This window comes from Crocuta crocuta, unplaced genomic scaffold (assembly GCF_008692635.1).
Source record: "Crocuta crocuta isolate KB4526 unplaced genomic scaffold, BGI_CrCroc_1.0 scaffold110, whole genome shotgun sequence".
Classification (NCBI taxonomy): domain Eukaryota; kingdom Metazoa; phylum Chordata; class Mammalia; order Carnivora; family Hyaenidae; genus Crocuta; species Crocuta crocuta.
Genome location: NW_027527386.1, coordinates 2,871,622 through 2,885,673, shown reverse-complemented (window position 1 = coordinate 2,885,673; position 14,052 = coordinate 2,871,622). Strand labels below are relative to the sequence as shown.

Genomic DNA, 14,052 nt, shown 5'->3' with positions numbered 1-14,052 from the left:
GGCATGTTAATGGCAGTGTCAACGGCAGTGTCGGTTGGCCTTTGCCTGGGGGCTGAGAGCCTCCGAGTGCTCCCGCCACCCTCCTGAGCACCCAGGCTTGGGGCCAAATGGGGTTCCTGGAGGCGGGTCAGTAGCTCATGCTTCTGTAGCCTTGGGGTGCGTCTCCAGTGTCCCTCCCGGGAGCCTGGGAGCCTGCGGACCGTGTCTGTGCCTGCCTGCAGGTGGGGGTGGCGCCTCCGCGGCCCTGTGATCCTAGAGAGGCCCCCAGCACCCCCCCTCCCCCCGCCAGCCTGCACTGTGGGGGCCCCGCACCTGTCTCAGGCTGTGACGGGCTGGGCAGGGGAGGGCAGATAGGAAAACGGAAGGGGTGAGCTCGCAGGCCCGAAGGGGAGTGTGTGTCACAGGAGCACAGCAGGAATGCCTGGTGTGCCCTGGACGCAGGATCGCCCTGTGGGGACCCCCGCCCCTCAGGCGTCCAGCGCGGGCTGTGGAGCTGGGTACGGCCTTGCCCAGTGTTTGGTGAGTGCTTACAAAGTGGCCACTCTCATCTGCGCACCGGAAAGCTGCGTTCAGTAGGCAACGTATGTGTGAGCCTGTGCGACGCACACATTCGCTCTCTCGGTGCTGTGGCTCTAGGCCCGGTGCCTTGTCACCCGCTCATCTGGGCTGGAGCAAGAGTAGAGGTGCGGCTATGTGGGGCCAGTCCTGAGATTCAGTTCTGACTGTGAGAGAAGCTCTTGGCCTGTGGGCTGATGCCCAGTTAGGAGCTCTTGGGACAGGGGCCCAGGCAGGCATGTCTGGCTTCTGCTTCCAAGTCCTTCGCTGTCACGCTTCTGTCACCTGGTAGCCAAGCACCGAGGGGCCCCTTGTCTGTTCCTTAGGGCGGGTTTGTTTGAAGATCGAGGTCTTCCCCGGAACCCCGGCCCCAGAGGTGCAGTGAGCGAGCCGCCGCGGGTCTGCGATTTCTAAATAAAGCAGGGCGGTCAGTTCCACAGGCTTCCTGTCGGCTGTGCCGGCCCCCGAAGGGCAATGGAAAGGCCCGGAATCTGGCGTGGGGTGTGGTAGCCCTGGTGGGAAGGGCGCGCCTCCCAGGGCTTTGAGGCGGCTAGCGGAGTGTGGGGAGCGTGGCCACGGCTCCTGGCCGGGAGCTCGTGCTGCACACCCTGCGACCCGGGAGAGCGAGAGGCACCCTTGGGGAGCCCCTGGGCCTTGGGGGGCATGTGACCCACCCTGGGATGTGCCTTATGCCCATTCTATTCAGATCCCACTTCTGCCTGGAGGGTGTGTGTCTTTGGGCGAAGCCTCTGGAAGTGCTGCAGGCCCAGTAGAGCCCTCTCCCTCCCTTTCCCTGCATGTGCGGGAGGGCGCCAGTGCCTGGGAGCTGCGGGGGTCCCCAGGGGTGTCCCCGGCGCTGGGGCAGGCATGCCCCTGAGCGCCCAATGCTTTGATGCTCTGACAAGGATCGAGGCGCCTCCAGGCTCTGCCCCTTCCCGCGTGCGCCAGGTTGGGCTGCGGTGGGACTTGAGGAAGTGTCCTGCCTCAGCTATTTAACCACAGAAGGTTTCACTTTCATACTTTTGTGGTGGAGCCCTTCCCCGTGCAGCCTTGGGAGCGTGGCCATGGGCAGCATCGGCGCGTGGTGCCCGGTGACGGGTGACGGGCGCTTACAGGAGAACCCTGGGGGATGGGGGTGGGGGAGGTGCGCGTCCCTCTCAGTCCCAGATGCTGCCGGGTGCAAAGTTCAGCCAAGGTGGGCGGGTCTGGCCTGGGGCTCCGGGCCAGGCTGGGTGGACCGAGCCGGACCCCGCTGTCCAGAGGAGCGGGCCCCCTCTGCACGCCCCTGCTGGGTGCTGCTGTCCCAGCGGGCAGGGCGGCCTGTAGCTGACGACAGCCAGCCTCTGGGGTTTGTGGGCCCAGGCTGCTCACGGACCCGCATTGCAGCCCTCAGGTGTTTGTAGCTGCTGTGCCCACGGTCCCCATATTCAGGGGCAGCCACCGTGTCTGTCCCCTGTAGGGCATCCTGCCAGCGTCTGGGTCCCACCTCGCGGCCACTCAGCCGCCGTGCTGTACGGTCCTCGCTCCTGCGCTGCTCCCCACCCTCCGGTCCCCGCCACCCCAGCCCCCAGTGCAAAGCCTGCAGCCTCCTGAATGGTGACCGGTGACTTCCATTTGCTAATGGAATCCATGTCCCCCAGGGAAGTGGGGTGGGAGTGACTTGGAGCTGCCACCACAGCCCTCTAGGACGTGAGCCACCCTGCTCAGGTGGGCCCGATGCCATCTTGCGTGTGGCCCTCTGCTGTGATGTGAACACCCCAGGGGACAGCTCACAGCTGGCCTCTTCGGTGGCCTCCTGCGGGGGGCCGTGGGGGGCTTGCCTTGAAGGCTCCCTGTGGCTGGGAGCAGTTGGGGGGCGCTGGCTCGGGGGCGGGACTGTGGCTCCCACCCTTGCTTTCCTTCTCTGTCCGATGGGAGGGAGGGACTGTCCCAGGGTTAAGTGCACCGATGCCACTGCCCCACCCCACCCCCCGGCACAGCAGGTGCTCAGCAGGCAGGGGGAGCCATTCGGTCCTGTTGCTGCCTGCCCTCCTGGGCGCTTTGGCCCACGTCCCCAGTGAGAGCAGCTGTGACGGCCCTGGGAGGCACCTGTCCCCCCCCAGGACCCAGCCGGTGTCCCCATCCCCTCCCAGGACTGCCGGAAGGTGTGGAGTGGGGTTTCTGTTCCTGTCTGACTGCCGGCCTCAGCGTTGTCTTGTGTGAAGTGGAAGTAAGGGTGCTGGGGAGGGTCAGAGGGGGCCGCCATCTGTCATTTCTGTCGACCACGCTGTCCACCTGGTTGGCAGTTTCCTTGGCCGCTGAGCAGGGCCCCCCTGTCCTATAGCGCGGGGCCCCCGGGGCTTGTCCTCAGAGACTGGCAGTCTCGCTGCCTTCCCTCCTCCCCTCCTGTCGCTGGGGCCCGGGCCCTCTGCAGGCAGCTCTGAAGGGGCGGCTCCGGCCGGTCCACTGGGAGCTGGCCTCGTGCTGTCTCGGGGCGTCCTGTTGGGAGGGACAGGTGTCAGGTCAGGATGCTCACAGAGGCCCTTGGGGCAAGGGTGTAGGTGGGAAGCTCTCGCAGTCTCTGCCCGCCCGTCCTGTCCTCCGAGCCTCTGTGGAGGCAGCGGTGAGCTGCGTGGGCCTCGCCCCTAGTCTCCAGCGAGGCTGGATGGGGGGCTGGGCAGGGCTGGGGCTCATGGGGTCCTGCCTACTCGGTGCCCCCGGAAGGGCTACAGTAAGACTTGGCACACGGGGGACAAAAGTGGGGCTCGATGACGTGTGGGGTGAAGGACGCCCACCGAGGTCGGCAGGGACGGCCATCCCACCGAGGGGCCAGGAGTGACGACGGACGTGTCGGCCCAGCGGGCGGTCAGTGTCTGCGCACAGAGGCCCCAGCCCCAGGGTGTCCTCGCTCCTTTCCCTGATCAGCGCAAGGCGTACTGGGGCCTTCTCCCTCCCTGGGGGACACCCCACGCCCGACTGAGGAGCGCTCCACCCCAGCGCCGAGGCCAGGTGGCCCCATCTGTGGAGGCCCGATGGTCCCTGGCTGTGTGACCCCGGGTCTCACTCTGCACCTCCCCAGAGGGGACATGGGGACAGTTGTGTCACTGAATGAATGAGTGGGCGTGTAACTGTCATCTTCAGCTGCTCGAGGACTATACATTTTTTCTATCCCCAGGGTAAGGTCAGTGTCCCGCCTTTGATATCAGACCTACTGACACAGCTCGAGGTCCCAGGGATATCCAGGAGTCCCAGGTCGCAGGGGTGCTGGCACAGGGGCTCCCGGCCTCACAGCCCACAGTTTCGGGGAGCCCTGGCCGCCTGCCCCTGGGGTCCGGGGCTCAGTGGCTTAGGGTAGGGTTGTGTCTGGGGGAAGGAGGCCCTCCTGCCCAGTAGGCCTTGGCCCCGATGGCATCGGGTCCCTCCCCCACCTGNTGAACCCTCCCCCCGCCCCCCCCCCCGCCCCCAGATCTCGGTCCTGGTGAGGGACAGACAGCAGGTGCTGCTACTCTCGCTTCTACTTTCTTCCCTTTTATTTCAGCTCATCTCAGCTGGGCATGGGGCAGCTCGGCCCTCCTGAGGGGGCCGTGGCAGAGCCCCGGAGGGGTCCACGGGCTCCCAGCCCTGCTGTGTCCCACCGGATCCTGTGGGGCAGGCGCCAGGCCAGGCTGCTCCCTGGGTGCTCCCTGATCCTGGAGTAACAGCCAGTTGAGTCCCCTGCCCAGCACAGGGATGTGGAGGAACCACGGGGGATGCTTGGCGGAGCCTGTACGTTGGATGGGGGCCAAGTTCATTCTGTTCATTCACAAAAAGCTTGTACCGTGTCTTCTGTGAGCCGGGCTGTGCGGGGGCTGCGTGCAGGCAGAGCCCCAGCCCCGTGCGTGTGCGCACACAGGGAGCAGCAGACACCGCCCCCTGCCCCCCCCATGAGTAACTGGAGGGGCGTGGCCTGGAGAGAAGGAGTGGAGTGCCAGGCTGCAGAGAGCAGTTCGAGGAAGACCTGAGATCGAGTTCCTACGCAGGAGGCTCCGGGCGCTGGGGTGGCTTCTGTCTCCTGGCGGCACAAGTGCCCACTGACGTCTCCTTGATGATGAACAGCAGGCAGGTGGGGGCCACGGTGTGGACTTGAGGTCTGTCCACAGCCAGGACCCAGCGCCGGCGCGGCTCCTTCCCAGGAGGCATGGGACTTCATCACCCGCTGCGGGGCACCCCACCCACTGCGGGGACCCCTATCACCCACCGGTGTGTCCTACATGCCATCCATCTGTGTGTCCTCAGGGGTTCCCGCTCAGTGCCGAGTGTGCTCAGCTGCAGCCACTGGCCTGGGCGTGGGGGACCTCTGGGGGGCCCTGCTTCTGTCCCTGGAGAGCGGCCAGTTTTGAGCCCAGAGGTCATGTGCAACCACATGTCTCTCGGGGAGCAAGAGCGAGGGCTGGTCAGGTGGCACTGGAGGAGCCCCGTGGGAGGTGACGGGGGCAGGGTCAAGCACCACCCGGGGTTGGGGGAGCGGCCGGTTCCAGATGGGCTCAGCCGTGAGGTCCCTGCAGGCCTGGCCTCCAAGACACTGTGTGCAGGTGCTCACTGGGGCAGGCGTGTGGTGGTTCCCGGGGCCAGGGATCCAGTCGCAGGCCTGTGTCCTGGCTTCTGGGCACTGAGTGACCACAGATCCGGGAGTGGCTCAGGTGGCCTGGGAGACAGGGCATCTGGAAGACGGACCTGGGTTGCTTTGGCCCCAGCTCAGCCTTGCTCGTAGCCTGGTCCCCTGCGTCCACCCCCCGACACTGCGGTGGCCCAGCGCCTCCCGGGCAGTGGCCTGTCCTGTCCACGGCAGAGGGCCCTGCTGGCTCCTGCCTGCCACGCCGCCACGCCTGGCCTTGGAGGCCTCCTGCTGTTGACGTAGGCCCAGAACGTACGCCACACGTGATATGTGGTACTTTTCTCCGAGGTCCTCCCCTCTCAGCAGCCGCCACCTCCGGTCCCTCCTTTCTCCATCCTTCCTGGCAAAGTGGTGGCTGCTGGGGTCAGGGTCACCGATAGCCCGTTTCCCAGGCAGAGTCTGTCGGCCATGCCGGCCCCTTTGGCGTCTTTCTTCCCCTTGGCGTTGTTGACATGAGTGACGTTGATTCTGAGTAGATTTAAGGCGAACAACCTGACGAGCTGATGCACTCACGCACCACGAGATGATTCCGCGGTTAGTGTAGTTAGCACATCATCTCGCCGTTAGGTTCGTGAACACACCGTCTCCCATCATTTTCGTGTGCTTTGTTCCTTCTGGAGGTTGACTGTGGCCTCTGTCTTGGCTGTGGCTACTCTGCCGTGCAGGGGTCGTTTGCAGACGGGACAGCAGTGTTAGGTAGGGACTGTGTGACCTCAGCCGTGCACGTTGTCCAGTGCCCTGACCCCTCCGGGGGCTGATGGTATGTTTCAGGCTTCCTTGACATCCTGCTTGTGTCTCGCTTTTAGGGGAGTGTCCCAGCCACCCCCCTGTTCTCCCTTCGCCCAGCTTCTTACCAGATGTGAGGCTGCTCTCCGGGCCCCCTCACCTCCTGCTTGCTTCCGGGGCCCACAGCAGTGTGTCGTGCTGATTGGCACAGCCGAATGCGTGGGGGAGGCGTGTGCATATGTGTGCGCTTGTATTCATGTGCGAGTGTGCACACGTGTGTGTGTGAGACCCCTTCCGCGTGCGTACGCAGCCTCTGGAGGCTCCACGGAGGGCAGCTTCCCTCTTTTGCCTTCGTTTTTATTTTTACTGTAATTTTAATTAAATCTTTAAAAATTTTCTCTTAAAAAATTTTTTAAAAATGTTTGTTTAGTTTTGAGAGAGAGGCAGAGTGCAAGTGGGGGAGGGGCAAAGAGAGTGGGAGACAGAATCCGAAGCAGGTTCCAGGCTCTGAGCGGTCAGCACAGAGCCCAATGCAGGGCTCGAACCCACGAACCGTGAGATCATGACCTGAGCCGAAGTCGGACATTCAGCTGACTGAGCCATGCAGGTGCCCCTCTTTTAATTTTGTTTTTAATTCGCTTTTTTTTAAGTCTATTTATTTTGAGAGGGAGAGCAAGAGCACTCAAGCAGGATAAGGGCAGAGAGAGTGAGAGAGAATCCTAAGCAGACTCTGCTATCAGTGCAGAGCCTGATGTAGGGGTTGAATTCATGAACTGTGGGATCATGACCTGAGCCGAAATGAAGAGTTGGACTCTTAGCCGACTGAGCCCCCCACACGCCCCTTGCCTCCATTTTGAAGGAGCCGGTGTGAGGTGGTCCTCGCCTGCACGCTGGGGCGCCTCCAGACCCCCACTCGGTCCCCCCTTGCGGGGTCCGCGGCCCCCCTGTCCGTAGTTCCCACGTGCGCTGCACTCAGGGCGTGCCTCGTGGCCTCTGGTGGCACTTGCCTCGTCTGCAGTCGGGCGACCTGCGGGGCTGCCGCCGCGGCTGCAGCTTTGACGCGGGCACCTGTTTGGCTGCTTCCTGGGAGCCACCTTCCCCGGGGACCAGCAGGGGCAGCCCCCCTCCTGTTTTGTCAGAGATTGGGCTTCTCAGGGCAGTCCTGCCCCCTAGGGGTCCCCGGGCCGGCCGGGCAAGTCTGTGGCTGTCACCCTGGGGGGCCCCTGCCATCCGAGGGAGTGGGGCCTGGGGTGCTGCACGACCCCCACAGCGCCCGCGTTGCCCCCCAGAGTGACTCTGCTTGGTGTTGGCAGCGCCGAGGGGGACAGAGCTGGCCCGAGGGGGACAGAGCCGGCCCGGAGGAAGGTGCACAGGCGCATTCCTGGCCCCTCCCCACAGCGTGTGGTGAGGGAGGGGCAGTGTGGGGCCCCCGGAGGGGCAGTGACTGGCCTCCTGTCACTTTCCCAGATGAGGGGAGGTGTTTGAAGGAGGGTGGCGGTTAGGTAATTTCCTAATGTCCCGCCCAGAGACATTGTACTCACTCCGCCAAGGACTCCAGGCCGTTGATGGAAGCACTGCAGAGGCATCGCGGCCAAGGCCCAGCTCCAGGCGTCTGGTTTGGGGCTCGGGTCTCCCGAGTGCGGTCAGTCACTCAGATAGTGGCTCGGGGTCTCCTGGCCGCAGGACAGTGCAGACACTCGGGACCGAGGCTCCCTGGCCACGGACACCTGCAGAGAGAGTCCCCACGTGGGCCGCGGCCACAGCTCTGCGTGCAGGGAGGACTGCGCCACGGGGGCCACAGCACGGGCAGTGCGTGGGCACGGGCAGACGCGGGGCCGACTCAGACAGTGGTGAAAATAAGGCTGAGCAGCGTGTGGGCGAGCCTGGGGGACCCTGAGCTCCCAGACCGAGGGGCCTTGGTCTGTGAGTGGGCGCCTGCGGACGGCCATCAGGCAACGATGGCAGGTGTTGTGCTCTGAGAAGATGCAGGTGTCTGTGCTGTGTGATAGCGTCACTCCCGGACTTACTCCCTGGGGGCCTGGGGTCTGGGCGCCCCGGCTCGGGGGCCCTCGTGGGGCTCAGGCGGTTCCGGCCACCGCCCCTCCGGCGCCCTCCCCCGGCGCTGCTCGAGTGTTGAGTGTTCTCGGTGTGGCAGCTGCCCCTTCCCCTCGCCTTGGCCAGCGGTGCCGGGTGGTGCGGGTCTTGTCTCGGAAGTGACGCACCGTCCTCTGTCCTCTGGTGGCTGGAAGTGAGTCGTGGAGTCCAGCCCGTGCTCGCCGCCAGGGCCTCGGTCTCCCCCTCGGGGAGGGGGCGTGGTGGAGGTCGTGGGCGCTAACAACCTCTGCAGTTACCGGTCCAGAGTGTGGGGTGCCCCCTGCCCCGGGGGTGCGAGCGTGACACGGTGGGGGCACCACGGGCTGTGTCGTGTTGCAGCGAGGTCAGGGTGTGCTGCTGTGGCCTCCGTGGGACCGGGAGGAGGGCGCGGCGGCCACGTGGCCCCTGTCCAGCTGACTTTCTGATCCTTTTGATCCTTTGAGGCTGAGGTGGGGGTCAGCATGTGCCCGGGAAGAGGCTGGTGAGCCCCGCGCCCCCTCACGTTTACGGAGAAGGGAGACTCGAGCGCTGATGTCATGTGTGCCTGCGCAGCGGGTGGGGAGAAGGGAGCAGGCACCGGGTTTGGAGGAGGGGGGCTTCTGGGTGAGCTTGGAATGCTCAGCAGGTGGCGTGACGCTGGGTGGGCTTTTGAGTTCAGGGCTAGCGGGGAAGGTGCTTTTGGGGACTGTTGTGGGGATGGATTCAGTCCTTAGTGTCCGGGCCCCTGTGCAGATGCCAGACTCCTGCCCCAGAGGAAGGCTGGCTCTGCTAGGGCTCCTGGAAGAGGAGCGTGGTTGGGGGTCCACGGAGATGTTGCCACATGGCACCAGTGTCCACGGTGGGCGTGGAAGGTCCCGTGGGCTGGTTGGAGGAGTAGCAGTTCGTCCCCCAGGGATCCGGGGCAGCGGCAGGTGGCAGGGACGCGGCCTGTGCCCCACAGGCAGCCTGTGGAGCGTCAGGCCCAGCACACCCAGCCAGCCGCACGGGGCCAGTCACCTCTGTTGTGTGGCCCGACACCCGTGGTAGCCGCGCGAGTCGTACCTCAGCGCCCAGTGCGCCGCAGACACTGCCCCCCAGCCTCGGGTTCCCATTGCGGAGCAGGGTCATTTGCCTGGGGACGCGACGGAGGTAAAACGGGGGACAAGCCTCCCAGACTGGCGGGCGCGTCCCACACCGCCTGGGAGCGCCGAGCCCTTGGGCTCCTCTGCCGGGCAGGCCTCCGGCCTGATTTCACGCACCCTGCCCCGCAGGCACGGGCGAGAGCGGGAAGAGCACGTTCATCAAGCAGATGCGCATCATCCACGGGGCGGGCTACTCGGAGGAGGACAAGCGGGGCTTCACCAAGCTCGTGTACCAGAACATCTTCACCGCCATGCAGGCCATGATCCGCGCCATGGACACGCTCAAGATCCTGTACAAGTACGAGCAGAACAAGGTGAGGCTTGGGGCGCGTCCGGCGCGGCTTACCCCTGCATCCTTGCCGGGGTCCGTGTGTTCCTGCGCGGGCGCGTGGCAGCCGTCAGCGCCCCTGACCTAGGCGCGGGGGCTGGCCTGGGCACGCGCCCCCCAGCACCCTGTGTTGTGCTCCGGGTGGTCCCAAGGGACAGGGGCCCTTCCCTTCCTTTCTATTTTTTCAAGCTTATTTATTTTGAGAGAGAGAGAGAGCGGGTGAGTGAATGCACCTATGAGCACGGGAAGGGCAGAGAGAGAGGGACAGAATCTCAAGCAGCCTCCACGCTGTCAGCACAGAGCCCGACATGGGGCTCGAACCCACGAGCTGTGAGATCATGACCTGAGGCAGAATCAAGAGTTGGATGCCTAACCGACAGCCACCCAGGCGCCCATTCTTCCTTTTTGTTTTTTTTTTAATGTTTATTTATTTTGAGAGAGAGAGAGAGAAACAGAGCAAGATCAGGGGAAGGGGCGGAGAGAGACACACGCACAGAATCGGAAACAGGCTCCAGGCTCTGAGCTGTCAGCACAGCTTCTCCCCACAAAGAAGCCCGTCTGCATCAGCCGTCATCCCCACTGAACCCCTCACCCGCCCCCACGAGCCGCTTCCCGTCCGTGGAAGAGCCTGTTCTGGACGTATCATGCACGTGGACTCACACCCCACGTGGCCTCTCATGTCGGGTTCCCACCCTGAGCGTCGTGTGTTCAGGGTCTGTCTGCGGGGCGGCGGGTGTGGGCGCCTCGCTCCCGCTCGCAGCCGAGGGACGTGCGCGTGTGCAGTGGATGCACCTGAAGTACGTGTGTGTGCAGTGGACACGGTCCTCTGTGGACGTGCGCGTGTGTGGTGGATGCACCTGAGGGACGTGCGCCTGCGCGGTGGATGTACCTGAGGTGCGTGTGCGTGCACATCGGACACGCCGGGTGTATCCACTCGTCACTTAACGGACTCTTGTATTGTTTCCACTTTTTGGCTCTTGTGAATTCTGTTGGTGTGATGTTCATGTTCAGGTTTCCATTTGCACGCCTCTTTGCATCTCTCGGGGTCGTGTCCCCAGGCGTGGAGATCGGGGTCACGGGGCAGCTCGGGGTCTGCCCCCGGGAGCTGCCGGCCCGCTCAGTGGGCTCTCGCTGGTGGCCTCCCTCCGCCTCCCTCGGCTTTGCTTCTCTAGATACGGTTTTGGAATCTGCCTTCCCACCCGTGGGTTTGCCCCGGGCTGACACGAGGCGCTCCGCTCTGTGGTTTATTCATTCTTTTGCTTTGAAGCTGAAGAAGGTCACTCACCCGGGTTGCTGATGTATTTCCGATGGGTGCCTTCCTCCCTTTACCCCAGTTCACAGATGATCAGGGTTTGGGGGGGTCCCTGCCATCCTGGCTGTGAGCCAGGCGCACAGGGCCTGCTGGAGCGTCTTGTCTCCCGGGTCTGGGTTTGTGTGATCTGCACAGCCGAAGCCCCTCCAGCGTCCACACCGTATGTCCCGTCCGTGTAGCTTTGGGCCGTAGGTGTCCATCGGCATCTGGAGCGGGGGCCGCCAGCTACGGCCTGTTTCCAGAGACAGTTTTATTGGTACTCGTCCCGCCTGCTCATTTACACGGAGTCCCCTCGATGGCTCTCGCCACAGTGGCCGGGCCAGTACTCCTCTGGGCTTCTAGAAAGCAGGCCGCCGGCCCCGATCTCCACGCACAGCCAGTGCATTTTCTGGGGCCAGTGTCTGCTTCTCCAGGCCCCAACCAAGAGGCAGGTGACGGCTGGCGCCCCGGCAGGGGACCGGGGAGCATCACGTGCAGGGGCAGGTCCAGGAGGAGCCTGCTGGCTTTCGGCTCCCTGTTGCCCATTGTGAGCGCTGCTCAGGCGTGCCCTCCCCGGTGCCTCAGCTGAGAGCCGGGCGTGTCGGCCCGACCTCCCTGAGGACAGGCACGTGGACTGGGCTGGAGGAGTGGGGTCTCCTGAACCACCTGCCTCACTGTGTGCGTGTCTGTGCGTGTGTGCACACGCGTGTGGGGGGCATCCTCAGGGCCTGGTTCCCCGGGAGCGGCTCCCCGCGTCCTGCGGGTCAGGCTGCGTTGCGGCCCGTCATAGTTGTAAGTGATGAAACCAGTTGCCGCGGTGATCAGCTCAGCCTCTGGTCCTACCCTGCCCCCCCCCCACTGGTTCCCCGGCCCACACGGCCCCCCCAGCCCGCTGTGTGCCCAGAAGGGGGCGCAGACCAAAGAGCAGCTGCCTGACTGTTCCCTCGCCTGTGACGCAGCCGCGTGGCGGCGCCCCTTCCGTTGTCCCTTTGGTCCTCGGTCCCTTCGGTGGAGTTTGCGGGCGCGTCCGCGGTGTCTTCTGGTCCCTCCCGCTGCCCTGCGGAGCAGGGATCTGACCCGGGGCCACTCTGCAGCCCCAGGCTCTTCTCTGGCGACCGCGCGCCGGGGCACGGCCACTGCCACCAGCCCTTGCCCCTGCCCGACGCCTGTTCGTGCTTAACTGGGTGCCGGGCCCGCCTGGGTCGGGCGCCCCGCGGGGGCAGGCCGCTCACCAGCCCTCGCCCTCCCTGCCCGCAGGCCAACGCGCTCCTGATCCGCGAGGTCGATGTGGAGAAGGTGACGACGTTTGAGCACCGGTATGTCCACGCCATCAAGACCCTGTGGGACGACCCTGGCATCCAGGAGTGCTACGACCGGAGGCGCGAGTATCAGCTCTCGGACTCCGCCAAGTAGTGAGTAGGGCGCTGCCCCTCGGGTCCCAGCCGGGGCTGCACGGGGGGTGCCGAGCGAACGCCAGCTTGCTGCTTGTGACCCGTGGGCCACGCTGGCGAGAGGTGGTCACTGCAGGCAGCCTGGCTGTGCCCAGGCGTCCGTGGCGGCTGGCTGTCTGGGAACCTGTCACTGTGCTAGAACGAGAAGGTTGGTTTTGGAAAGTTCTCTGTCCTCGTGTGGCCTGGGGAGAGAGCCCCTCAGAGCTGGCTCAGGTCCTGCGGCTCCCCCGTCCCATGAGGCCCAGGGCGGGGCTGCCACACCCCCGCTAGTGAGGGCTGCTGGGGCGCCCGTGGTGGCTGGGCCGCCCCCCACCCCTCGCACGCTACAGCCTGGCCCCTGCCGTGTTGCAGCTACCTGGCTGACGTGGACCGCATTGCCACCTCGGGCTACCTGCCCACCCAGCAGGACGTGCTGCGGGTCCGAGTGCCCACCACCGGCATCATCGAGTACCCTTTCGACCTGGAGAACATCATCTTCAGGTACCTGCACCCCGGTTCTCCGGGGGTGGCGGCCGGGCTGCCTGGGGCTCTGTGACCTGCAGGGCGGGCCCACGCTCCTGCTGTGGGGACAGCGGGATTCACCAGGTCCCGCCCTTTGTTCTCAGGGGGCTTCTGACCCAGATGTGAGATAAGGCTTATAAATGACTGTCACCAAGTTGCCCAGCGAGTGAGCCATGTCCCAGTAGTGGTGCAGGTGGTGGCCGAGCCGGCCAGAGACGGCTGGAGGGGAGTCCCCTCTGTGATGGGGCCGCAGACAAGGGAGGGTGATCTGGACTTCCCGCCAGGCCTGGATGTGTTGTGGGGCGGTGGGGGCTTCCTGACGGCTCCGGGGACCCGCGCGGAGCTGGGTGACAGGCGGGGCCTGAGCTCTGGCTCTCGGGCCCACCGTGGCGCATGGCGGAAGTTGGGGGCAGTGGTTCTCCACTGGGGCCCAGTCCCGCGCGGCAGCGTGTGCGGCCAGAGTGGACTTGGTGCCGTCCTTGAGGACCTGGGCCCGCCTCGCAGGCAGGTCACGGCTGGTGGAGAGTCGCTAAGCGGCAAGGACGAGGGCCAGTGTGCGTCTGCTGGGCGGCTGCAGCAGGAGCACCTGGCTCTGGAGGCAGAGCTGGTCCCGGCGGGTGGGGCTGCTTCCTTCCGAGGCCGTGAGGGTCTGTTCCACGTGGCTCCCGGCTCCTGGGGGGGGTCACCGGCCATCGTTGGCACCCCCCCCGGCTTGCAGGCGCGCCGCCCCGTTTCCTCCTCCGTGCTCATGCAGCCTTTCCCTGGGTGTCTGCGGCCAGCTGTCCCTCTTCCTGTAAAGACAGCGGTGACTAGAGTAGGTAGGGCCATCCTGCTTGGGCGCAGTCTCCTCACTGGTGACCTCGGCAGTGGCGCTGCTCCCACGGCGGGTCCCTGCCTGGTTCTGGGTGTGCTGGGTTTGGAGGACATTCAGCCCAGCGCCTCGAGGCATGGGGTGGGGTGGGGTGTTGTACGCAGCAGGGAAGGAGCCCCCTCCCCTCCCCCCCTTGGGGGCCCAAAGAGGCAGTCAGCTGTGGCGTCGTCCCCAGCCGTCGTGCCCTGCCCTGTGGCCTCGAAGCGCTAGCTCTGACTCTTGGCCTTCACCCCTGCCTGCCGTCCACACCCTCTCTTACCTGCTGGGCCTCTGTCGGAAGCCCTCCCAGGTCCCCGGAACCTTCAGAAGCTATGGGCCTCCACCCGTGGGCACGTGTCTGACCGCCCGTTTTCCTGGTGACAGTTTTATTTCAGTTAGAACCTGGACGGGGCCGTGACCTCACATTCAGAGCTTAGGTCTCCAGAGCACAGGCTGCGGCTTGATGAGGGTTCCCCCGAGCCCCCATTTCAGGGACTACTCG

At 65.1% G+C, this 14,052-nt stretch overlaps 1 protein-coding gene across 1 annotated transcript in view; it reads left to right on the top strand.

Moving 5' to 3' along the window:
* Positions 1-9,263: 9,263 nt before the first annotated feature.
* Positions 9,264-14,052, top strand: part of GNA11 (G protein subunit alpha 11) — a 7,663-nt gene continuing 2,874 nt past the window's right edge. The window contains exons 1-3 of the mRNA XM_077748947.1: positions 9,264-9,443; positions 12,006-12,160; positions 12,551-12,679. Coding sequence (XP_077605073.1) covers positions 9,297-9,443; positions 12,006-12,160; positions 12,551-12,679 — 431 coding nt within the window. The 5' untranslated portion in view covers positions 9,264-9,296. The remainder of the gene's footprint in view (positions 9,444-12,005; positions 12,161-12,550; positions 12,680-14,052) is intronic.